The sequence below is a fragment of the Copadichromis virginalis genome, linkage group LG11, assembly GCF_057382275.1.
Source record: "Copadichromis virginalis isolate Kocher_CV1m ecotype Utaka linkage group LG11, C_Virginalis_male_GT1.1, whole genome shotgun sequence".
Classification (NCBI taxonomy): Eukaryota; Metazoa; Chordata; class Actinopteri; order Cichliformes; family Cichlidae; genus Copadichromis; species Copadichromis virginalis.
In genome coordinates, this window is record NC_140628.1 from 36,436,942 (window position 1) to 36,463,335 (window position 26,394).

The window sequence follows — 26,394 nt, forward strand, 5'->3', positions numbered from 1 at the left end:
TTCACAGGACTACCTATCATCCTGTGTAAATGTGTTTGTGAAAAATATGCTTGACTGCATATTAAAGTATAAAATTAATGCCATCCATTACAAGGGCATAGAAGGACTTCTGCCGTTAATGTGGTAGAAATGTATTTGATGCCAAGTTTTTTGAGCTACCCCTGAAATAACTTGGTGAAGCAAACAGCATTTGTGCAAATCAGTGACACCCGACCTGGTAAATTAATAGGCAGTGATTCCGGTTAGTGCTTCTGCAAGTTGCCTTGCATACGTAAACACAACGGCTAGATGTGTGACGCACAGCAGGACATCAAGGACAGCTGTCAAAAAACCATCAATAAATTATACAATCAGCTGCCAGCGGCACTAGTTCAGACAAATGGATAAGACTCCAGCACGCACACCACATTATTCAAGTAACTTTTTGAAGAAGAAGAATAAATTCAGACTCCATTTGAGAAAAATCTCTTCTTGGCAGATTCAGGCTAAATGATGATGGGCCCGTCTGTCGTAACATTTCAGTAGTACATAGTAGCATGCATAATTAAAGTGACAATGCAACAGCAATAACACCACCACTTGCAACATCATATTTAAAAAGGAAAGCGTTTCGCCACCCGCTTTACTCAATCATGCCCTAAACAAGACTTCAGACCTTTTGTCTTTCTTTTTTTTCTAAACTACAGAATTTAAGGATTATATCAGTTGGTATTTTGCTCGGGGACTAGTAAGTTTGTTGAGACTCTTTTTCACACTGCATTTCCCTAATTAATTTTCATACTTATTTCTCTCTGGGCGTTTAAAATAGGACAAGCAGTGACTGTACACTTACACATTCCAGTGTGAGTACTCACATGGAAGAATGTATGGCTGTGCATTCAACAGTAATTATATAGCACAGTTAATTTGAGTGTAGAAGGGAAACACCAGTGCTCAAAAGCTATTAATAAACATGGTAAACACTGATGACTGCAGTATGTTACAGCAGGTATAATAAGAGCATCCTTAATCTATATCTATCGATATTCGACTCAAGGAAATACTTTCACAACACTACAAGCCAAGTATTCAGAGAATTTACCAGCTAAGACTGACATTGAATGATGCCTCAGTCTTCAAGTTGTATAAAACCTGATCTTGAAATCTTAAAAGGTGTGCATAATGTAGCATGTGCATTGCATACCAGGAGCTGAGAAGAAACAGCAGGAGAGTGCTAGTATTATTTGTTAAATAGCGTGTGATAACACCAGTATTATCCAACAAGTTGTGTTTCAGTTTTGTGAAGTGAAATTCTAGTATTTTAATAGTCTGGTACTTAATACTAATTACCTGATATTTATGTGTGTGCATTACATCTGTACACTTCACTTGTATTTTTATTTTATTCCTATTTATTCTATTTATCCCCTTCGTATATTTTATTTATATATGTCTCTGTATTTATATGTGTGTGTGTGTGTGTGTGTGTGTGTGTGTGTGTGTGTGTGTGTGTGTGTGTGTGTGTGTGTGTGTGTGTGTGTGTGTGTGTGTATTCTGTAACTGTAACTTCTGTCGGTGCTGTGCTTTTGGAAACCGAATTTCCCAGAGGAACCCACCCGAGGGATTAATAAAGTTTTATCTTATCTTATCTCTTATCTTTATGCTAGCGGTCCCCAACCTTTTTTGTGCTACGGACCGGTTTATGCCTTTAAGGTGTTGCGGATAAATACAACAAAATAAAACCAGTACTGGTACCCAAAAAAGAAGATTTATTCATAACACACGGGAAAAGACCCAGGGAAACAGAGTTAACGATAAAAACGATTTTAAAAAAAAAAATAACGATAAAAACCCTGAAAACCATACATTTCACACCTGACCTTCAACTCTCGCCCGATACCAAGCGACTCGTGGCCTGGGGCTCGGGGACTGCTGCTTTATGGTACCTAACCTTAGCTATTATGTTGAGCTCATGGTCAAATATGTTACCTTTTGCCTCCAAAAACCAACATGGCAGAGACCAAAACTGATGGGTGACATCACAGTGGCTACATTCATCTTTTATATACAGTCTGTGCTCATCACTATAAGGAGGAAACTCTCTCCAAACAGTCTGCTTTTACACACCCAACCACTGCTAGAAAACATTCAGTGTTCTGCATCGACGTAATGTAAAGTGTTTGTGTAAATGTAGATCTTTAAAAATAGAAAAGCACCGCTGTATGAGTTGCCACTGAAACTAAGTCAGCAATCTGATACAATGATGAAGATCACCATGACGTAACTTGTTTGGACTCACAGCACGGCTGGTCCGCCATAATTAATGCCATATTGTTTTCCCTTTTAACAGAAGGACATCACAGTTTGTGTTCTTCTCATACCAGAGCTGTGAAAAAAACTGTTGTTTATAAAGCAAAGTAATGGAGTGATTCAACTTAATCGAAAGGATCTGAGGTGGGACATAGGGGTAAGAAAAGTGTAGCTACGAGATGCACTGCCACCCAAAAGCTTCACAGGTGAATGCTTAAAAAAGAAAAGAAAATGGACTGGTCAAAGTAGTAGCCATATCCCAGTAGATAAACTGGGAGCAGCAGAAATAAACTTTTTGTTTTAAATTTCAAGCTGTCAAAGAAGAGTTGTTACTGAATGTGCGCATACATCTGTGAAGACACAACCTTCCAAACCAGGTATACAGAGTGTTTTCACTACAATCACAAGAACCAGTGCCTAAATGTTTTTACAGCACTCAAGCCCAATAAAAAGGGGGAAAAAATGCAGATGAAATGCCCTCAAACATTTTGTTTTGGTGTCATTGAGGGTCTCCTCACTCTTTGTTATATATAAACCACTATTGTGGATTTTATGTCGCAATCGTTTAAAGATGAAACCTACCACCACGTCACTGCGTCCACTTCAATATGTAAACCAGGACAGCTACAGATTACTGGATTTTTAACCTTTAAAAAAAAGGTTCACTGGCTTCATTTTCCAAGTTATTTAGGTTTTTTATAGCACAAAGACACATAACTACAAGTATTACATGTAGCTACAAGTAAGTACATTTTATCTGAAAGTGTTTCTTTTCTCAAATCCCTTCAAACCTTCAGAGGGTTTGAAACATCACTATAAAAAGAAACTTCATCTTTCATAAAGAGGATGTGGCCACCGGACAATGAAATCATAACAGTAAAAACTGTTTCCAATTATTAAGAAAACCTATAACCTAAAAATAACTCTAATCTCTCCTGCTGCATTATTTTCCACTGCACGAGTGACTTTTCATGTTTTTCCATTGCGTTCAGCTACGGCTAGGCTTTACAGACCAAATTCATATTGACATTTTATGTTTCAGTATTTTCAACAAAAGCAACTATGCGAAATGTCACAAACAAAACTCTGGTAAATATCTAGATAATATTTAAACAGTTGGTTTCTTTATTAAACAATTGCTGCCATTTTTAACAACTGTATTAGAACAGACTTGTGGTAGAACAATGGTAGTTTACCCTTGACTGGGTAAACTACCTCGTTTCAGTCTGTGATAGTTTTTTCTTCCTTCCACTCTGGGGCTGTGTGAGGCACAGATCCACTGATCTTACCAGGTAGAAAGCCAGCCCCAAGCAGAAAGAAGCACCGACCTGCACAGAAACTGAAGGCATGATCGAGCGTTGACATGGACGGCAGCAAAACCAATTTAAGCGGTCTACAAGAAATAAATAATATAGTTTAAGTATACAATATATGTAGAATATTTTCCCTGCATCAGCATGAGGCTCCACTGGAAAAAACAGGAATTTACTTTGCTAAAAATGAGACATGTTTATCTATAGGTTCCTCAATGGGTTAGTTTGTGCTACTCTCTGACTTTGATGACAAAATGTGTTAGTTCAGATTAACCAATAAATTCATTGATGCATCAGCTTTTGTCAACATTATGTAAAATAAGGTCCTACCATCTAGCTTCATACGTCTTAACTTTTATCCATTTAAAAAAAAAAAAGAAGAAGAAGAAAAAAAACAATCATTTTAAACATGACTACTGTCTTTCTAGAGCAACACACTGCAAAACTGCACCATTAGCAGGACTGTCATCCGTCTTACTTTTTACCTGAACTGTTTGCAACTTCTCATCACAGTGTAAGGGATGCTGCAGCCCTGATTAGTAACAGGGAGCTGGATAACATCTGAGACGCAGATGTTAACTGGCATTATGAAAAACAGGCAAGATCAGTTTAACTAATGGTATCAGAGTTGAAAAATTTAGTTCAGAGCTTGTGAACTCGTAACTCTGAACCCACATACAACTCTGCCAGCCTGCAACCCCCAATTCATCTACAGGCAAAAAGTTAAATGAACAAAACTATAAAAATGACAATGCTAAGTTGAGGTACCAACAATCATAAACAGCCCACTGAACAGTAGTCAGGTTTGGTAACATTCTATTTTTATTACAAGGTTCAGACATATTTTGTGGCTCCACACGGAATTTTGTTAGTCCAATAAACTTAAAGGTTGCCGACTCCTGGTCTAGTCAACGAATCCATCACAGACCTTCCGAGGGTTCCACAAACCCTCTCCGGTTCTCTAGAGCAGCGGTCCCCAACCCCCGGGCCTCGGACCGGTACCGGTCCGTGAGTCGTTTGGTACCGGGCCGCGAGAGTTGAGGCTCAGGTGTGAAATGTATGGTTTTCAGGGTTTTTATCGGTTTTCAGCGTTATTTTGTTATCGTTTTTATCGTTAACTCGGTTTTCCTGGGTCTTTTCACGTGTGTTATGAATAAATCTTCTTTTTTTCGGTACCGGTACTAGTTTTATTTTGTTGTATTTATCCGCGACACCTTAAAGGCCAGTCCGTGAAAATAATGTCGGGCATAAACCGGTCCGTGGCGCAAAAAAGGTTGGGGACCGCTGCCATAGAGGTCCTGGCACATGAAAGTTTTCTGTCACTGGGATGATGAGCGACAGTCTGAGCGTAGATTTGGGGTGGAGTATAGCATTATTCAGCAACCACCAAATTAAAAGCTCAACAAATGGTGTAATTTTGTCACCCAAGGACTTTGGCTTGACTCAGTATGTAATTTAGGAAGAACGGCCCCAACCATGCAGCTTTAAATGTGCACTGGCTTGTAACTCTTAACCACACACATGTATACACACCCACACTAATTATGTGACACTGAAACCTTTCTAGAAGTCAAGTTGTTAAGCACAGAGGTACTACAAGCTGTTACTATGACACCATGGTGGGTGATGTTCCAACCACATCCTCCCATCGCTTCAGAGAAAGAGTTTAACAAGAAGTGATTGTGTGAAACAAGCCGTCTCGTAAACGCTGGCCTACTCCTTCGCCACCAACATCTCAGTGCATTACTTGATCAGTCATACCTATCAGGAACAAAAACAAATACCTGCAAGAAAGGATTTCCTTGTAGTCAAGGGCACAGCTTGCTGCATTCTTGATTTACTGGATGTATTCCTCAGGATATTCAGAGAGAGTTTAGTCATCACGCAAGTGGAACAGTGAATGATTAGCATGTTGCAGTTTTATTTTCCATTCACAGACACATTTACGTATGCAACTTAAATTGTTTTTGTTTTTTTAAATAATTTCAGCTTTAAAAAGGGGAAATTTGGAAGATAAATTCCACTTTAGTTAGCTTTATTGTTAGTGGGGGTTTTCTCTTAATTTTTTTTAACCCATTGCTGATTAATATTTTCACTTCCTGTATGAACACAAATCTTTTTACCCAACTGACTTCTCCTAATGGCGGCCTACCGTAACATATGTTTTGTCTCCAACTTGTCGTAAGTTGTCTCTGCTGTGATTCACTAGATATTTATCCATCTGCGTACTGTGTTGCGAAGGAAATGCCACAAAACCATTTCAAACTACCTGAGGTACATTTCACATATTTCATTATGCTTTGTCATGAAGGCTACTGTTATACAATCTGATATGGCGGTTATTGAATTTAGGTCATTGAGCATTTAAGAAGGATTTCTCATCTGCATGGATAGCCTGGCACTGCACCATCATGTGGAAATCGCTGGACCAGTTAACTAAAATTGGACAGTTGCATGAAGAGCATCGATCTCTGCCTCTCCTTGGACAAAATGTTCTCAGTTCAATCAAAAATATCTTAGAGAAAAAGTCAGAAATCTTTTCATATCTATTACATTTAAATAAACGTGTCTGAATTCAGGGCATTTCTTAACACGTGCCTTCAGATCTCTCGGGAACTAAGACGGACTCTTGCATAGTGAGAGATTACTTGGAATTTTGCACCATTGATTGATGTCGATATTATCCCCGTCAATCATCAGGTAACATCAAAGCTCAGCAGCTGCAATTTTCCAAGAATTTGCCTCCTTGCTGAACCTGTTGGCAAAAATGTGAGCACCTGAACCCTGCCCTGCATCCAGAGCAGAGGAACTTTCCTCAGGTATAACATCACAGATCGAAAACTGGGTGCTCATTTTGTGTTAATGCACAATTAGGACACAGACTTCACTCAAAAGCACGCTGCTCTCTGATAGGTGCCTCTGAATAAATTCCTCACATGGCTCATGCATTTTAAATCTGGCAGGCCCCTGAGGAAATAAAATCCCTGGTCTAACAGCTAATTTACTGACCTCTAGAAGCCAAACGTAAACACGCATTTTAATTAAAAAGGCACACATTTCTGAGATCTTTTGGGAGCCATTTTGAGTCTCTGCTAGGTTAACGTTTACCAGGCAGACAGTATAAATAATGTGAAGAACAGAGTAGTGAGCAGTTTGTTCAGTCTAGACAGCATCTCCAGTGCAGTCTTGTGACTCACATTGTGACAACGACAGTAGCAGTGGGGAAATTTACATTACAGAGCTGCTGACATTAGCTAAAGAAAATGTCTTGGGGCTTTCGACATAATGTGCAACGTGAGGAAGTGTCATCATCTTTGATACCCTTAAGCAATATTCACAACATCTACACCCATGAGGTGACTAAACCAAAAGACAAAGCTTTAGACTGAGAACCAAAATCAAATTACGAACCAGCAGATTAGACCTCTGTATGTGTCAAATGTTTAGTATTTGCATACCTCGCAGAAACATGCACACTTGTGCATTTCAGCAGCCATATTAGTATTCAGAATCAGCACCTGGAACATGTTAAGTCTTGCTCGCAGACTCTCGCTGACCACATGGCTCTCTCCCAGCAGCATTTTCTCGTGTTACCTTCTACATTATAAATACTATGATAACAGTGTGCAGGACTAATCTTAAAATTGATGCATAGGTGCAGGATTTTTCTGGCAAAAAACATGCCTTAAGGAAACAGTGACGTTTCTCTTTTTTTGGCGGGGGTGGGGGGTTCAAAAACATGTCGATCATACACAGAAATTCAGCATGATGAATTTGATTTATGGTGCATAAGTTGCAGATCATTTCTAATCAGACAATTCAGTGGTTGCTTTACAAATGAATTTACAGATAAAATGTGAGAAGTGGTTGAAAATGCAAACCCAGCCTTCTCAAGCCGCTCTTTGCACAGCTTGAGAAGATTGGCTTTGGTATTTTCTGCTCTACAACTCCTTCCAGTTGGAAACGGTGGCAGCGCTGGTAGTTGGAAGTGGACCAGAGGTGCGCAAGTAGACGACTATAAAGAATAGAATGAAGAAATTCAAATCGGGTATGGTTTTTGTTTTCTACGAGTGGAAGTGCAGAACTTTTTGATTACAACAAGCCACGCAAACAATGCAGGAATGTTCTTCTTGTCAGGCGTAGCTCGACATGCATCCTGACAACACTGGAGGAGCTGACTGTTTTATGATTCGTAATGTTAAAGCAGTCACACACAAAAGACCTCTCTGATTGACAGCCTCAGCAGACTGAGGCAAAACGATTTGTTTATATTTTGGAAAATGAGGTTCAGTGAATTAACTATCAACTTTTTTGTTGTTGTTGCTGTGTACCACCAGATGTACTGAAAAATAAAACAGGATTAGTAATTAGTGATTTTCAGGTAAGTTTGGAAGCGCTTTGGTGCAAGCCCAAATTCACTAGCTGCCAAGCTGAGGCATGTTTGGTTGAAGTAAGTTCAAGATAGTTCATTGTTATAAAGACATGTTTTTAACCTCAAGCAATGAAAGATGCTCCCAAAGTCAGTAAGTGACACTGAGTAACTACTATGATTACAATAATCTGTCTGATCTACCATAATCAGACAGCACTAGGGAAACATAAAACATTTTTAGTCGTGCATAACATTTTATTAAGAGCACCAGCTACTATCATTACCCTTCCACTCTCTCATCCCCACTTTACCTCAGTCAGCTTTCATTTACGGGTATTTGTTGTTCTCCAATTTAATCTCTGTTATTGCACACATTAGTTTTCCCTCCTAAATTAGCACAGACAGCATATTACTTTGAACCACATGCTTCACCTAAACGTCTGTTTCTTCCCTTCTGGTAACTGTATCGTGGCTCTTCAGGCACAAGTGCTTTAGTAGCCAGAATTTCTTGACATACAAGCTAAAGTCAACATACACTCTGCTATAGACATTATATTTAAAGTACAGGATGTGCTTCCTATTACTGGCTCATATTGTGTGAAAATTTCACAGCAATCATGGTGCACAAAACCAAAGATGTACACAGAAGAGACTGCACAGTAACTTCCAACATCCAGTGTCCTGCGTAGATGTGCAACACACTGGCTCACCAGAATGAATGGTATAACACAGAGGCTTGAACTTCAGTGTTTACCTTGATAATGCTGCTCCTGCGTGGTATTTCAGATTTGGTGTCCAGACCGGCAGAGGTGTTGGCGTTGTCCACCCCGGTTTGGCTGCCAGGTGCGACGAGGGATCCCGAGCCGACCATATTTTCAGATATCCCACAGTCTCCATTCAAGACCGACACTTCGCAATGCGTCTTACCAGCTGCGTTGTCGCTGGGCACGGCAGTATCGTCGGGATTCAATGGAGGCAGGCTGCCGTCCTCTTCAAACTCCGCCATAGGCACTTCGAGCACACACACACGCTCCCTTTCTCTCTCACACACACACACAAGCTGACGAGCTGCTGGGTAACAAAGCCGTATGTTTCAGCCGTACTCCCAATTTCCTGCCTGGCCTATTGCCTCGATGTAACATTTACACCAAATCACGCCGTATCATCTCTCGGTGCAGATAGCTGACAGGTTCCTACAGAGAGAGGGGTTTTCTCCGTGCATTGTGCTCTGTGGAGAGAAACCACAGCGATTAGCATAATTAGGCAGCATGACAGTAGTAACAACAGCAACGTGAACAGTGGCAGCTTTTGTACAGAAGGCGTTCAGCAGTGCGCTGAAAGCGGATGTTAACTTGCAATCACTACAGGCTGTCATCACAAATGCAGCAAATACAGCCGGTTTTTCCCCATTTATGTGCATGCTTTCTTGTGCATTTCTGCACAAGTTCGCACACACAGCGACTCCATTACGGTCCATTTAACTGTAATAACAATAATAACAACCCCCCCCACACCAGCGTACCGGTGGTCGTTAAGGTAAATAACGTTAACAGAAACTTATCAGGTCAATTAACGTCTCCACTAAAGTCACGATTAGCTTCATGTGACGCTCGTCGGTTTTGTGTACTTGCCTTTTAAAGCGCCTGGTCCCACACTATCCATGAATGACCCGTCTTCTTTGAGCACAGCACCCTTGGCTGTCTTTCACTACTGTGTGCCGAGCAGCGCTTAGCTTAGCTACAGCTAACTCCACTCGCCTGCTAGCTGTTTGAAGTTAGTTTTCCCAGCCAACTAAAACCCTAAAAAGGAAGGAGAGAAATGCTTCCCCTGAATTTTTTTTCAGGTCAGACTTCAGCGGTTATTACGTTTTCTTAAAAGAAAAATGAGAAAGAAACGAAAACGTTGATTTCCCGTTAAATCACGCGCATACAGTAGTCTCCATGGAACAAAGTTGTGTATGTCTCGTGAACGCGCAGCAGGAGAAACAGGCCGAGCTGTCAATCAAACCCATAGACAAGGGCTGCCAAACATACGGCCTGCGGGCTCGTACCGGTCCGCCACAGGGTCCCGTTTGGTCCACTTGATGGTTTGGCAAAGTGTAAAAATTGCAGAATAAACCTTAATTACTCCTGTTAATCAATAACATGTACCACCGGTCCTTTTGTGGTGGTGCTGAAACTGAAAGATACAGAACGTATTTATAGATCTAGTCCAGTGATTTAATTCTTAAAGGTGTCAAATATGTTTTCAATGTTTTATTACTTTACGGTGTGATCTGTAAAATATAATGTACATGTACAGCCAACGAAATCACACTTATTTATCTCAAAAGACCTCACCTGCTCATCATTAGTGTTATAAATTACTCTCAGGAAATAAGAAAAATGATTAAGTACGAAGTAATACCCCTTGTTTTAAAGTTATAGAAATGTGGTTTTTAATGGTTTTTAAGGTTTTTAAAAATGTGAGCAAAATTTTTAAAAACCTTACCTGTGGCTGAGCTGAATAGTTCTCAAAGTTTTACTTCATGTCCAGAAGAGAATATTTGGACGTGTAATAATATTTACTTATTAAATGATTAAATATAAACAATTACAGAATGTTTTTACTGAGCTTACCCACTTAAGCTGAAATTAGGTTGCACTTTGACTAAAATAAGTTAGAAATCCGTGCTGTAGACTACCAGGAAATATTAGACCCACACACACACATCAATTACTTTCACTTTTCTACATAGCAAACAAGGCTGCGTGCCACACACTGTAAAATACCCACATGCCTTTCACATTACTCTCACATAGTTTAAGTGTTTTCTTGCTGACTTATGTCACATAAGTCAAAGCAAAAGTACGTGCAAAAAGGCCACAAAACCAACAGCACCACAAAGTCACCAAGAACATACAGAGAGTAAACTAAGGGTGACTGAACAGCATTTCAATTCCAGGTTTGTATAAACTTTTCAGCCATAAATGGATATAAATGTTGGATGTTACCTATCTGTCTGAGCTAAAATAAAGGTTACAACGTATTCCAAGGAGACACAACATACCATGCATGCAGTGCAAACCAACCCAAATCCTCTTTTTATGGTAACATTTGGATGATTGGAACAGAACTTTTATCATCGTTTCAGCCACGATAATCATTATGTCGAATAATTTGTGTCTTACATGGAATGTGGATGACACAGTGCATTTGTGTTTTCATTTTCGTCACAGGGAATTAAGACAATGTAAAGTTGGTTTTCCTCACTTTCACAGAAACTCCCTTGTGAGTGAACGTAGCTGATTATTGTAATAGCACAACGGCCACCTTCATTGGGCAAGTGTTTCGTGTTATGTCATACCCGGGGAACTATGTGCTAGAGTAGGTCCAACCACCTGGGAAGGGGCTCAGTGTGAATTGTAGAGGTGTTTTGGGGTCAAATGCATTTTTCATGCTTACATCGCTTAGGTCATGTCAGAGCAATGAGAAAATGCAATTTTGATAATGTGGTTTAACAGTTAGAGCTCATTTTCACTTATCAAGTGAGAAAATAAGCCCTGTAGTTATACTGTTCCAGTCACCATTCATTCTACCTACAACATTTAACAAGGATAATACAAAAAACCCCACCAAAAAACATAAATAAGTCTTGCTGGTGTAGTTCTGCTTTCTTTTTCTTTAATTTTATTATATATTTCTGTATCATGTTATCTTCTTTTCAAGCATCATCTGTGAATAATGCATAAAAAGAAAGTAAACAACACGAAACAAAATAAAAGTCAACAGCAGCAAGAAGCAAGTGCACACAAAAGATTCTTGGGCAAATGTCATTAATCTCACAGTTTTATTCATCAGTTTCACATACAGGAAGTCCTTGAAGATACAGGAAATAGATGGATAACCAAAATATTGTCAAGCTGCTTTTAGGAAGAGCAAAGACAACGTTCCATGGAAAGCCTTTCTACAGCAGGGAATGCTGTTTTCTAACAATGACCTGGCAGGGTTGACTCTACACTTACTTTTGAAAGTAAACAGATTAATGCTTTGAAATATAAACTGCTTTCTCTGCATGACTGTAGGACATGTTCTGAATGACTAATGTTGTTGTTGTCCATCTGAGTGGTATTTATGATGAATCAAAAACAGCTCACATTATGTCTAATTTCCTTGTATTTATACGGACGGTGCTCGGAAGATGTACTAATCTGAAAGGTGAAGTAACGGCTCTTCCTACATAACAGTCTCATTGCACTATTGCGTCAGATTTCTTGTGAAAATATTCTCACAGTAACTACTCTTTGAAAGAAAGTAATCGGGTTTTAGGAGGGATGATTAAGCGATTTAAAATATTAGTCATGCATAGTCAACACAGACCTTAAATGTAATTCATAGAGCCTAAATTCATACCCTCCTTTACAAAAAGACACACAGAGTGAGTGATGAGGCTTAATGTTATTTTACATGGTTTAGTAGGCTTTGTTCATAGTCCACTGCCTCAGATGAAAGCAGCCAAAGCGAGTGTTGTGAAATACAAAAGCAGGAGGTGGGGTGAGTTGTACAACAGAGACATCTGCTGACTTATAATGGTACACTGTCTTTTTTTGTGCAGGGCAAAGTTTGTTCTGACTTGTCCTGTGACCATTCGCGTTTGCATTACAAAACACTTATAATAATAATAAAAACAAAACGTCTACCCATGCTGTTATGTTTTAAATATAAAAGAGCATTTTCCTTTTTCAACGTGGTCTTTTTGCACAAGTGTGTAAAACAGTTTAGTTGTCGGTGATTTTCCTTCGGCTGTGGTTCGGCTTAAAGCTTTTTTGGTGGTGCCTCCAAACAGTTCTCTGTGGTACCATGTAAGATGCTACCGTTGTCCCCTTGACAAGAGCTACTATTTGTAGTTAACTATTTGTTTTTAACCAATTTTCTCCTTAGTATAAGAAACAAAACAGTCGGGTACATTCAGTATTTTTTTAATTAATATTTATTCATACATTTGGAAATTGATTTTTACTGTATCCTTATTATTGAGTGTGTGTTCAGTATTTCATTTAGTTTCTTTGCTTTATTGATTGTTTGTTTAATTGTTTGTTTTAGGTCATCACTAGTTAATGAGAAAAATGTCATTTTTGCAGCTTTTTAAACTTCTTGATATTGCAGTGTCATCTTTAACCGTGGGAAATTCTCTGCTGACTTTCATTACATTTTACAATAAAAATGAATGTGAAGGCATGAGCATATTGCATATTAATGTAAACTCAATAAATATGTGTATGTAAATATAATAAAGCTCTGATGACTGTTACATATGGGATCAATTTACTGAAGACTGTTCATATTCAGTCATTTAAAGACAGTTGAACTTCAGCATATGCAGAATATGCTATTTTTAATGTACTAATACTTATTGTATCAGTATGTGCTGAGTCAATATTTAAATGCACCATCTGGTGCTGCCAGCATCATTGGATTAACAATAACACTTTATGTTTGTTCCGACAAAATACTGCGATTCATTATGACTGTCTGTCCACAATCTGCAGTGTCTTTGATTAAAGGTGAAGTGTTAAAGAAATGTCTCCAGACAATAGAACAGATTTGTCTGTATTTATTTATTTTCCATGTTCTCTTTCATATGTCATTGGTATCTTATCTCATGTTACAGACAGAGAGCCAACAAAGAACATGTGAACAGTACTGGGCTGAAGCTCAGTTTGCAGACTCAACAGTTTAGCCTTTAGCCTATTGGAATGATCTCGGTGGTGCATGTGCATGAAGCAGGGCACCAAGCCTTCACCAGCTCATTACTGCATCCAGTGGTGTTTTTCAAGATTGGACAGTTGATGTAATGGTCTATATATGGACAGGGGTTGTCTAAAAATAAAGTAAAGCAATGATTAGCTCATTGTCTTCATTATCAGCAACACATTTTACCTGCCCAGTAATTAAACACCACATTTACTTACTGCAGAGTTTGTCCACACAGTTGTTAGGACAGGAGCCACATGGAGATCCCGGTGTGTAAGGCGCCCATCGCCTGAAGTTTCCTCTGTTAAATAAAAACAGTTTATTACAATTATTTCAGGCTTAATAATTGTAATTTCATGTAATTTAGACTCTATTTTTCGTTTTGTCTGAGCACATATGTCTGTATTTACATATATATTGATATTTGTACATGTAAATGCAAGTATGTGTACTTGCATATATCGTTTTTTCTGTATATGTCTGAAATAAAGATAAAGATACAAAGTGTGCTCCACCCTCAAACTTCAATTTATTTCCATTGCTGTTAAGATTGCTAACAAAGTGACATGTAAAATAAAGCCACTGTAGGCTTTACGGGTGTGAAAGGTGTCACCTACGCGCGATAATAATGGCAGCCATAGTAATAGATGTTGTTAGGGCACAGCGTTGCTCCACAGCCAACTTTGTATGAGCTGTTCCATATGACCTGATGAGAAAAACATAAAGCCGTTGGTTTTAGAGATACTCCAGTGTTGAAATAGCTACTGACTGCTCAAATATGAACATAAGTCATTTATGTTTGTCCTGTTTTAACATTGCTAATTCTTGACTGCCTGGAAACATTTGGGCACTACACTCTGCAAGTTAATTTGTATTTAAAGCACTACATTTGTTTTAGTTAAAAGAGACAAATTTATCTTCCTAAAAACGCAGTGCCTGTTTAAAAGTGATTAAACAACTGCTTTTTGAAATATAAAAATTTCATTTTTCTAAATAGGTTTGGATTCTCTTTTTGAAAGCAGGAAGGGCCACTCGTCTTGAACATACAATCCACCATAAAATGAATACTTAGTAATGAGAAAGACACAAACAGAGTCCTTCGTCATGACATCAAAAGCATCCTGCAGCTCAGATAGCAACATTATACTTTTATTCAACAACGATAAAACTAGAAGGAATTTTTGTACTTAATCATTTGGACTTCTCTTATCACTGTCTGCACTTTCTACTTAATTCATGTATTTTGCATAATGTGAGCCAGAGTTCTCATGTAGCGCTTCGATCAGCCAGTCATTAGGCAGTAGTTAAGTGCGTCATTTCTGAAGGGGCTGACCTTTGGGATTTTCATCATAACTGTCTGTAGTTTACTCAAAGTGGTGCAAAAATGTTTCTTGCAGCATGATAATGCTTCATGGCAAACAGCAAACGTGTCGGACAGACTTTATTAATGTGTCGAGTCGACCTTAGTGGGTGATTCACAATATAAATGTCTATCTGACAAAGCTGCAGATATCACTATATTATTACCGCATACTATTGTCAGTGTAGATCAAAATCATTAAGCAGCTACCAAGAACTGAGGCTACTTGAGAACAAAAGGCATCCCTGGTGTTAAAATGCTCTGTGATGTACTTTCGGGAGTAACTTTTCTTAGATAAGCTTATATTAGTTCAGTTCAAGAATAATATGTTCACTCAGTTGGAGTTGTGTTGTTTGGCCACCTGATCACTGCAAGCTTAAGATTCACGCTCTTTTGGGTATGTATTCACTTTGTTATTGTGTGAATGTTTTGCTGAGCAAAGATCTGTAAGACTGAAGCAAGACAGTAATAAATGGAGAAAACAACAACCCCAAAGATGCTGAAAAGCTGTATGAAATGAACAAAGTCGTTTCATTTGTCATTTGATCCACAGTTAACCCATTAAAGTCTCAATCACTAATCCATTGCCAAAAAAGGTCTCATTAAAAATGTTGTGTTTACGGAAGCGTCTGGTGAATAAAAATACGTGATATTAATTTGCATATATGAGTTTTAATTTGTATCATATTTGCTACATCAGCCATTCTTTTTGCAATTTATTCCTTTCGATGTACCATGCAACTTATTTCAGTTTTTTGGGGAGGAAATAAATCACACTGATGATGAAGAAGTCTTAAAAACTCACAAAGAGTCATGTAATCAAATTATGATGCACTTGGCTTTAATGGGTTAATAAAAAGAAGCAGCTATCAAACAGGTAAAAGAAAGCAGAAACCTTTCTGTATAAGCTGTTGTTACCTGTGTATAGTGACCAATAGATTTTCCATTGGTGGATCCAGTGGGGTAATTGTAGTGTTCTACCTCACTATGCCACGCATTGATGACATCAGTCCACGACTTAAGAGAAGATGAATAGAACAGATTCTCGCCCAAGTGATATCCTTTTTGACAGTGGGAAACATGGCAGCACTGATTATTTATTAGGATCTACAAATGCAGGCTTTCGTTTTCATGTCACAGTAGATGTCACGGCTGGGGCGGCAGTCGTGTGGAGGTGAGAAGGAGGATCCAAATAGCAGCCAGAGGTGGAGGTGCAAGTGAGTAATAACCAAGAAGCGGGCAGAACCGAAACATAAACCTAAACTGGGAAAACTAACACAAAAGGAGGACACGGGGCGAGGAGCAGAGAGACACGGTGAAACATGGAATAATGCTGAGTACACAGAAGATTCACAGAGAAACACAGACGACGCGACAAGAAGCACAGGCAGGCACAAACTATAAATACGCACACCAGGTAATCAGGAAAAGGCACACAGGAGGGGACACAGCTGGAACTAATGGGCATAACGAGACACAGACCTACAAAGTAAAACAGGAAACACACAGACTGTTTTACAACACAAAACTCAGGGACCCGTACAGAGCACAGAGGGAGACACAGGTAGGGAAAATAAACACGACAACCAAACCCCAAGAACTAATACAAAATCAGAATAAACTAGAAAATAATAATCATAAACTCAAAGCGCTGGGTCACCGACCCAGGACCATGACAGTAGATTTAATTTTTAGTAAAACAGGGTTCATTAAAAGCCTATAGATCATTATCTCCTCGTAGATAATATATTCTACTCTGTGTAATTTGTTATTAAAAGAAGGTATTAAGACTGAAGATAAGATAAAGTTCACTGTGATTCTGACCATCAATCACAGGTTTGCTCAGTTCAGAGGGAACCTTTAAATTGAGTCAGATTCAGATATGGAGATGTGGTGCAAGGTAACAAAGAAAAAGAAAGAAAGAAACAGAAGGAATAAAGGGAAGAGACATATACCATTGAGCAGGCGGGTGCTGGGTGCTCCATGATCCAGAGTACACTGATCAACCCAAGCCTGAGCACTGGCTGCTACCTCCTCACTATAGCTCTATAAAAGAAAAAGAAAAAAACCCCATTATATTTTGAACATACACCAACAATCCCTAAGAAAAAAAAGTCATTCTCTGGTTAGATTTGTGCTGAAAAGCAGCCCATTTGTGCCTGGAAAAATTGGTGAACTAAGAATGCAAAGTTAGAAAATACATCCTATTCTAATGCTTCAAATATGAAATGGCTTTAACTGAAGTGCCCTTGCTATTTGACACAAGCCAGTTTGCTATTCTACCAAAAGTTCCAACGCAAACGTGCAATTTTTCTTTTTACTTCTCTGCTAAAGCCTCACACCTCTGCACCCAGCTCGTTTGGCAAGGACATGAAACAGCTTTATTCTCCTGCTTTCAGAACTTCTGGCTTGATTTCCTACACTGAATATGCTTTAATAAAAGAAACATCACATGTGATTAATATATAAATCATATTTTAGACTGATTAAATCTATCCATGAAATAAAATTGTCTAATGTATTTGAATATGTCAAACAGCTTCAATACATTTGCATACAATCCGAGTTGCTTGAATAGAACTGGAAAGAACTGGATAAAAACTGGAAGTTAGGATTGAGTCACCTCCTTATCATTAAACTATACAGTCCGGCTTTTATGATTTACAGGACTGTGGGTGAGGTGCAGTAAACCTCTCCCACTTTATCATTTTTCTCCCTCCTACAGGGAAGGAGGGAAAACAAATGCTGAGGATTGTGAGTAAACACTTGTGGAGCCACATTTACTGTTAGAGTTGAAAGCACGACTGACCATTATCAGCATGTCAGACGCCGAAGGCTGAACCGCTCTCCTGAACGCATTGTGCACGTCTACGATCTCAGCCTGAACCATTGCATTTTGTGGGCAAACGCCTGCAGGAGCGCGTGCGCACACACACACACACACACACACACACACACACACACACACACACACACACACACACACACACAGACATTAAAAATCAATGTGTAAACACCGGATTACAGACATAATAAGGAGTGGTATTTACTCCCGTGGTTTAATATCCATGATATGACTCACAAACATATCCTGGTTTAATTGCTCTAAAATGACTCGACATACAAAAAGAGTACACAGAGAGAACTGGGCCAAATGCATTAATCTTACTGGGAGACTTACTGGCACAGTTTCAGATGATGATTAAAATAAAATACTTTTGCAAACATGCCTAATGCATTTTTCACAGCGCTTACCTGGCTGTGGACACACCATGGAAGGTAGCATTTGAAAATGAAAAGAAAATTCAAGTTAATTTCTCATAAATGAAACAGACTAAAAATGCTAATTCTACTTGTAGCTATTTTAATGCTGTTATTTGTTTCTTTTTTTATCAGTTTCATTCACTGCTCTGTCAGGGAAGTTTATAGACAATTAACACTATAAAACCTTTGAGTCCCAGTTGTCCCCCAAAATATGACTAATAGTGGAGAACTGTATCCTTGTGCATCATTTGTCTTGCATGAAAAACTTAATTCAACAGTACCAAGTGAATGAAAATAAAGAATATTTTAGTCTAAACTCTGCTGAGGACTCACAGAACAAAAAAGAGGTTTTAAATTCTAAAATATACACTTTTCAGCCCATGCAAAATTCTTGCAGCATATGATAACATAGGTGACATTACTGTGTAGTAGAGAAGAAAGCTTTGCACTTCTACTCACCAAAACACATGCTGAGTGCACCTGATGCACTGCCACGATGTAAATGAGGAATGCTAGCATTTTCTCTGAGAACAAGAAAACAAAACAAAAATCATTTTTTTCTTTTTATCCATGATGCTTTTAAACATTGTTGCCATTTTTAATTTCTGTGTAGTTTTTGTAGCTTGCCATTCATCCATGAAATAAGTAAGATATTTCTTCCAAAACAAATCTGTGTTTATCTATCTATCTATCTATCTATCTATCTATCTATCTATCTATGCTATAGCTTTGGTTATATGATATATAACAGAAACTATAAAAATGCTTAGATCTTACATACCTGCTCCTAAGTCCTCAGGACGATGAGGTGAGTTGGCACTTTCCTCTGCCTCCTTATATAGATCCATGTCAAGTGCTCAGTACAGTGGATATTGTACAAAGACAAGTCTGTCACATTGCATTAAAGGGGCCCTTTCTTCATAAGAGTACACCTGACTGCGAGTAAATGGGGAATTGTTAAGCCCGAGGGTTTAGTGACTACCTGATGTATTGGCCTGTGTTTACACAGCATAGAGTGGAACGGTTTCTGAGGTCAAAGCAAATAAGGAATACTGATACTGATGGATTAGAAGATAAAGTTGTATGCTTTTATATAAAAAAGGATTAAAGCTGTACAGCTTGGGTGGGCTAAAGAGGTGCCCATAACTTGCACTTGCACAAAATGCAATACATTAAAAGATTAATTCACAACGGCATGCAGGAGTGGGAACCAGCAGATCATTAAGGCAAATTCAGTTGTACAATTCACAATGATATTATTTTAACCCAAAACTACAAGTGACAAATATGGAACTCCAAAGTGTTCAAAATTAAATAAATAAATAGGTCAAGATGAAATAAATAACTATGTGAATAAATAAGACACAGATATGTAATGTGAGAATGATATTGTGAAATCATGGAACACATTTTGAAAACAATGCTCATTATTGTGAAATATATTACATTCTGCTATATAAATTTACTTATTATTGTGAAATATTATTTCATGGTCATTATTTTTCACAATAACAGAGATTATTCCTGAGGCATTTTATTTATTTCCAGCCGTTTTTATTCCAAAATGACCTTTTTTCAAAGTCAGTCTTTATTTCAAAATCCCGTTTTTCCCGATGGTCTATTTATTTCATAATGCGACTTTTCAGCAGAATGACTTTGTCTGTCAATCAAGAGAGACAGGGCGGAGCCAGTTGTGTGATTGGTTGCTCCTTTACTCAGACATAAGTAATAGCACATGAATTGTCGATTTAGGTTTAATGGTGCAATGCGTCTCCTATGCAGCTGGCGGCAGTATGCAGCTCAAAATAAACTTAAGGCACCGACAAATGCAAAACACTGGGCGCGAATAACGTTACAGGTGTATCAATTCTTGTGAAGGGCATGGCTGCAGGAAACAAGTCCGTTTCTGAGTTACTCAAAGAACTTGCTAACCGCTTAGATTGAACGTCTTCACCTCAGTCTGAGTATTGCAGCAGTGTACTGGAGATGAAGTGGTCCCTGGTCCAAGTTCTCATCACAACCGCACAGTGTTAACGTTAGCAAATGCTAACGCTATCACAGCTAGCTCCACTCCACGAAACGCTGTTCAGGGTAAGTAACGATATGTTATTATTGCTTGGTTAGTCTGTCTGTCTGGCAAAAATGAGCTTTTTAAACAGTTTAGTCACAGATTTTTTTTAATACTGTTTTTTATCATAGCAAAGAATTCTATAAATTAGGTAAGAGAAAATAATTGTCTTCTGGGTTAATGTCTGTATTACTATTTACATTGTTGTAGGTAATAGTTATTCATGACTGTTTTAAAGTGGCTTATCTTCTGTGCTAATATGGAAGACAAGTAATCTATGTGAAAGAAAAGAAAGCAATTTTAGTTCAACGTAGTGATTTTGTAAGTGGGTATAATTTGAAAATGCTTTTACTAGTACAGTGGATGTTCTTTAAATATTTAACATTTAAAGTGTGTGTCACTTTACAGACTCCAACTTCAGTTTTGGTTTGGTCTCACCGTTGTAGGTCATAACACAAACAAGTCGTCAAGTCAAGCAGCTGAGGAAAGGGCTTAAGGAAACCATGGTATGGCCGCTTCTGACAGAAAGATCAGACATCATTCCTCTTTTCTTACCAAGGGAATCAGAGACTGCTCCCTGTTGTGAGGTAAGGTCAGGTCACATCTTTTAACATCTGAATAGTAAAGGTATTTGGTTAATTTATGAAGGATGAACATTAATTGTTGACACAAAACACCAATATACTGTTTTGTATGCTTGGGTTAGTTGAACAGCTGGGTTACATTTAATAAAAATACACCTAATGTTGCTGATGCTCTTAAGACTACAAGATAAGTAAAGCTATAAAATGACTGTGGCCTGCCACAGAAGATGAAGATGAGGAAGAAGAGGAATGCTCTCGAGGATAAATGCAGAGTGGCAGGTTACCTTCGGTCCTTCATTGAAAATGGTAAGTCTGCTGCGATAGGTATTTTGCCATTGGTTTTCTCTGATTATACTTTGGAAAATTACATACAGTCCAGTGATCTTGGGTCATTAACAAAGTACACTATAGTAGAGCTGGGCGATATGAGATTTTTTCATATCACGATATATATATATTTTTTTTTATAAAAGGACAAGAGCGGTGAGGTCTATCACAATAGTTTAATTTTTCTATTGAGAAAAAGTTATTTCGCAATACATATCGTTATCGTTCTATCGCCCAGCTCTACGCTATAGTATAATTTTGTTTTGTTATTTGCTCCATGCAATACATAAGTGGTGGCATTATCAGTTGCACTAGAATTGTATGTAGACTACTTTTAGCTTTGTTAACATAAAAATATCTATAAAAGCTACAACAGCAATTTGAGTGGGGCAAAAATGTCTGGTGCCCTGTATGTAAGTGGTCATCTTTTATGGTATTTCTCTATAAAAGATTCAAAATAATGAATATAGGATGTCATTATAGTTTAAAACAATCTTCTGTTGCAGCGTCTTGTGCACAACAAAAAGCCCTCATCAAGTTTTGGACAGGATGGGAAGTCTTGCCGAGAAATGACTGTGGAAGTGGTCAACAGCAATCTTCCAAAGTCTTCCACCGGTTTTGAAGTAGAGCAGGGCGATATGGCCAAAAATATTTATCACGATATATATTTGAAAATTTGCGATAACGATATAACTGACGATATAATTGATGCAAGACAAAATACAACTCCACAACATTACTAGCGCAAAAAGACAACCTTCCATTTATTTTCACTTAAACAAGAAGCTGGTTTTTATGTTCATTAAAGCTTTATAAAAATGTAACAGTGCAAATGCAAATTCCTTGCTGAAAGTTTAACCAAAAGGCATTTCCAGTAGAAATGGGCTGACATATCCTGAGCATAACCATGTATAATATCCACTGAAGTTAAAAAGAGGTGCTTTGCAACATTAAACTGCAGTGTGCAGTAGGTATTTTTCGGACCATAAGGTGCACGGGATTATAAGGCACATTAAGCGAAACAAAGCAGTCAGATAAATCAAACTTTATTCAACTCATTCTTCTTGCTTCCTCCACTTCTGTACCATTGATTCATTAATGTTGAATTCTCTGGTAGCTGCTCTATTCCCATGTTGTTGCAGTATATTAATGACTAACCTCGTATTGTGGATGGATTATCTCAGTTGTTCTCCTGACTGAAGTTTGGTCCATTTACAGCATCCTGCCATGCGATTGCATTTGTCTCTAACTATCAGGAACGTTAACTTTTATAAGTGGAAAAGTGTTAGTGTTCGTCCTCCAGCTTCACTGTTTATGTTATGCTAACATAGCTGTGTCGCTAGCGATCACGTAGCACATCATTATATACCAGCTAGCCCAACTTCAGTAACCCTACAAACGTCACTGCTGTTTAGTTTCCTGTCTTCATTTATGTTGGAAGTGATAGCAGAGCTGTACGTTTGAATTTTTTCAGAAATCTCTCAGTCAGAACATGCAATATCATGCTTAGGTAACTAGCGAAACTAGCGAGCTAACTTCCGCTAGCTTCCTGCTAACTTCTAACTCCGTTAAATGTAATAACTTTTGTTTTCATGGATGCCTGGAAGTTAAACTTTATAGTTACACCTGGTAAAGCAGCAATGCTGATCGTTTTATTAAAGATGAAAGAATTTAGACAGTTTTTAACTCTCAGTGATGCTGCAGTGTTCGTTTGACCTGAAGCATACGGAGTTTAGGACCCAGATTATTCCCAGATTTAAGAGCATCTTAGTCCGACAAATACGACGGCCGCTTGCATGTTCTGCAAAAAAATGTGCTTTGTCGTGTATCTGACGGACAAACACCAAACCAGTTCCACATCACTGAAGTTGCACCATTTTTACAAACCAATTCTGGTTCTTTTGTTTCACTCAACAACCGGCCATGTGCGTATGAAAACAAAGGCACTGCGCATGCGCGTTTTACTCATATTCTATCGCGATATTTCATTTTCCTATCGTTGCCTAACATTATACCGGTATTACCGTGAACGGTATAATATGGCCCAGCCCTATTTTGAAGTACTACGTCTTCCTGCACACTACTGTACCTATGAGTCATTTCTAATGGACATTCAGGTGTGTCTCAACTCTACTGACTCAGGTTTTGGTCTGGTTTACGATTGATTCCATAACCACATGGTAAAATTAGACCATTTCTTATTTCTTGCATCACATTACTGTACTCAGTGTTCAAAGAAACGGACAATCTAGTGAGTTCTAGTTCTTTTTAATACACTTGACAGTGAAAAATACACACTACAGGTGTGCATTTGGCTTTTTTAATATAAACTGATGAAGAGTTCAGATATCAAAATCAGTTGTTCACTGTACATTATAAATTACACAATATGTTTTGTTTATACTCGCTACTGATACAAAAAAAATTTCTAGAAAAAATTATTTGAATTAAGATGTTACACTACTCTACTGTGTTCATTGTATTAAATCTGCTCAGAGTTGACATGTACTGTATATCCAACCAAGAAATGAATATCATTAAAGTGACAGCTGTATAAAACAAATCCTGTTTTATAGCCACTCACTGTTTTGTTGAAAATGAAATTGGTTATGCTGTTTTGAGTCAGTATTAGCTACAAAGCTGTAGAAATTAAAAAAAAAAAAAAAAAAAATCCTCCTGACATAGAAACTGATTAAATGTAATAATGTCTTTCTACAAGTGATTTTGAAGTATTGGTAGCACAGCAGGGTCTTGTTCATTCAGTGCATCTGGGAGCTGAATCTCAGGAATGGTGATCTCATTTGATGGGCGGCGATTATGTTGTCCTGTCCAGTCCACACCATAATCCTCATCAACCTGAAAGAGCATGCACATGTTTTAAATCTAAACTGAAGAGGTGTTTCCTGCAGCTGTTCCTAGATGGACTTATTGAGTCTGCCAGGGCCTATGTGAGTTGCTTAGGCATTGGCTACCAACTAATTATTCATTCACCCATTCTAGGTCAGGATTGGTTCTCTTCAGGTATAACAAATTTAACTTTGTTTAAAGTATTGCCATCTATACCTGACAGGTGGGATAAAAAAAGAATGGCTTGGGAGACACACAGCAAATCTCAAAGTTTTCCAATTAATGCTGAAAGAACCAAGGATGTAAATGTATTCTTGTTTTAGCTTTGCCGAAGACACCAGAGAAAGTATATCTATAATGCTGCTGAAATAGACAAAACCATTTCAATAAACTCGCTATTTAACATCAACCTTGTTATGCATTATCAGAGAACAATCAACTGCAAACAGCAATGAAACATTCAACTATGTACTATTTAAAGCACTAATGACCCTGTTGTCTAACAAGATGTGATAAGTAAGTAGACTGTGGAAAGCTGGTGGGTCTACTCTCTGTGTAAAAGGTTCCTACAGGCTCCACTGACCCCAGTCTCCGAGTTAACACACTAACAGCTAACACTGCTAAACGTGTCTCAACGCCGAGATGGCGCCGATAGCTTTAGCCAGCTACGGCTAAAGCTATCGCTTTAGCAGCTACGCCCCACTTTAGACAGTAACAAAAAAAAGTAAGCGATAATAATTCATTGTCAAACGTCATAATTAAGGTCAACACCTAAACAATGCTGTGTACAGAATCACACAGGTGCTCAATTACAGCATAAACTTACCTTAGACCTTCCTCCGTCATTTTCCTCCTAATTGTGCTCGGAGACACAGAAAATGTATCGGCAATTACCCCGACGGTTATCCCGGACAGCACTAAAGTCCTGAGTGCTGCACCGGGATTTCTAGACGTGGACGGCCAACATTTGAAGACTGTTCTTCCTCGGCGTATTCCAAACGAACACGGTGCTGAATTGCTCTTAAACCTTCGACAATGCTGTCATCGATGCTAAGATTTTGAAGAGCAATTATCATCCAGACATTTCAGAAACATCTAAACGACTCAAAACAGTATCTACAGGTAAATGATCCCTCTCTGATTTGCTTAAATGAGCAGAACTGGCTGAAGTTCACACCAGTCCGCCATCCTCCGTGACTTTTGACCTAGCACGCTGTTGCTAGCTGTAGCAGCCGTCCGCGGAGCCGGTATCCAGGAAAACTAGTCGATGGTAAACGATAAGCCAATAGGTGCAAAGGTCCAGCCCACTTACATTGATTGACAGACAAAGTCATTCTGCTGAAAAGTCGCATTATGAAATAAATAGGCCATCGGGAAAAACGGGATTTTGAAATAAAGACTGACTTTGAAAAAAGGTCATTTTGGACTAAAAACGGCTGGAAATAAATAAAATGCCTCAGGAATAATCTCTGTTATTGTGAAAAATAATGACCATGAAATAATATTTCACAATAATAAGTAAATTTATATAGCAGAATGCAATATATTTCACAATAATGAGCATTGTTTTCAAAATGTGTTCCATGATTTCACAATATCATTCTCACATTACATATCTGTGTCTTATTTATTCACATAGTTATTTATTTCATCTTGACCTATTTATTTATTTAATTTTGAACACTTTGGAGTTCCATATTGGAGTTCCATATATACATAGGCAAAGTAGAAATGTTATCTTGGAGCAACATTTCTTACAGCATACCACAATCTTTTTTGTCAGTTCTTCATTGCATGTTTGACTGTACAAAAGGCATTATGCTGCTATCACCCTTATGCTTAATGCATTACTTTTCTCTTTGTTATGCAGAACAACGAATTTCTGGACTCAGTAACACTGGTTACTTTTATCACTGAAACTGGGAGCACTTTTCAAAATGAAGTGTAATGCGTAAGAGAAAATAGGCTTTTTAAACAATTGGGTAAAACTAAGTGGCTGTTGCATGGGTAGAAGACAAACCTACCAAATTCAAGGTCCTGTATGGTAGAACAAGTGGCCTTTTGACTTTTAATATCATCATAAATGCTACACGATGTTAGCATCCTAAGGGGATTAATTAAGACAGGCAGGATGTATTTTTCTAGTTGATTTTATTTCAGTCTTTAGCAACCTATCATTATTAAAGTCAATAGCCTGTCCAAGGTACACCCTGGACGGACAATCATTCATACTTACA

The 26,394-nt window shown here is 38.2% G+C and overlaps 2 protein-coding genes across 2 annotated transcripts in view; both read right to left on the minus strand.

Moving 5' to 3' along the window:
* The window catches only part of plcl2 (phospholipase C like 2), a 44,638-nt gene extending 34,692 nt beyond the window's left edge, over positions 1-9,946 (minus strand). Inside the window, exons 1-2 of the mRNA XM_085472227.1 lie at positions 9,606-9,946; positions 8,729-9,202 (exon numbers count right to left, since the gene is read on the minus strand). Of these exons, the coding sequence (XP_085328353.1) occupies positions 8,729-8,980 (252 nt within the window). The 5' untranslated portion in view covers positions 8,981-9,202; positions 9,606-9,946. The remainder of the gene's footprint in view (positions 1-8,728; positions 9,203-9,605) is intronic.
* Positions 9,947-13,495: 3,549 nt separating this feature from the next.
* Positions 13,496-19,419, minus strand: LOC146699348 (cysteine-rich venom protein). The gene is made up of 8 exons (XM_085472743.1): positions 19,113-19,419; positions 18,787-18,855; positions 17,877-17,977; positions 17,023-17,113; positions 15,986-16,128; positions 14,325-14,413; positions 13,926-14,008; positions 13,496-13,833 (listed from the first exon to the last, which is right to left on the minus strand). The coding sequence occupies exons 1-8, from the start codon at positions 19,177-19,179 to the stop codon at positions 13,697-13,699; spliced, it is 780 nt and encodes a 259-aa protein (XP_085328869.1). The 5' UTR covers positions 19,180-19,419; the 3' UTR covers positions 13,496-13,696.
* Between the last annotated feature and the right edge of the window lie 6,975 nt (positions 19,420-26,394).

Coding starts and splice junctions, on each gene's coding strand:
- LOC146699348 (XM_085472743.1), bottom strand. CDS start 19,179: ATGGATCTATATAAGGAGGCAGAGGAAAGTGCCAACTCACCTCATCGT. Junction 17,114..17,876: donor CGTCTGACATGCTGATAATG/GTCAGTCGTGCT, acceptor TTTCTTTTATAG/AGCTATAGTGAGGAGGTAGC. Junction 13,834..13,925: donor CTGTGTGGACAAACTCTGCA/GTAAGTAAATGT, acceptor CTTTATTTTTAG/ACAACCCCTGTCCATATATA.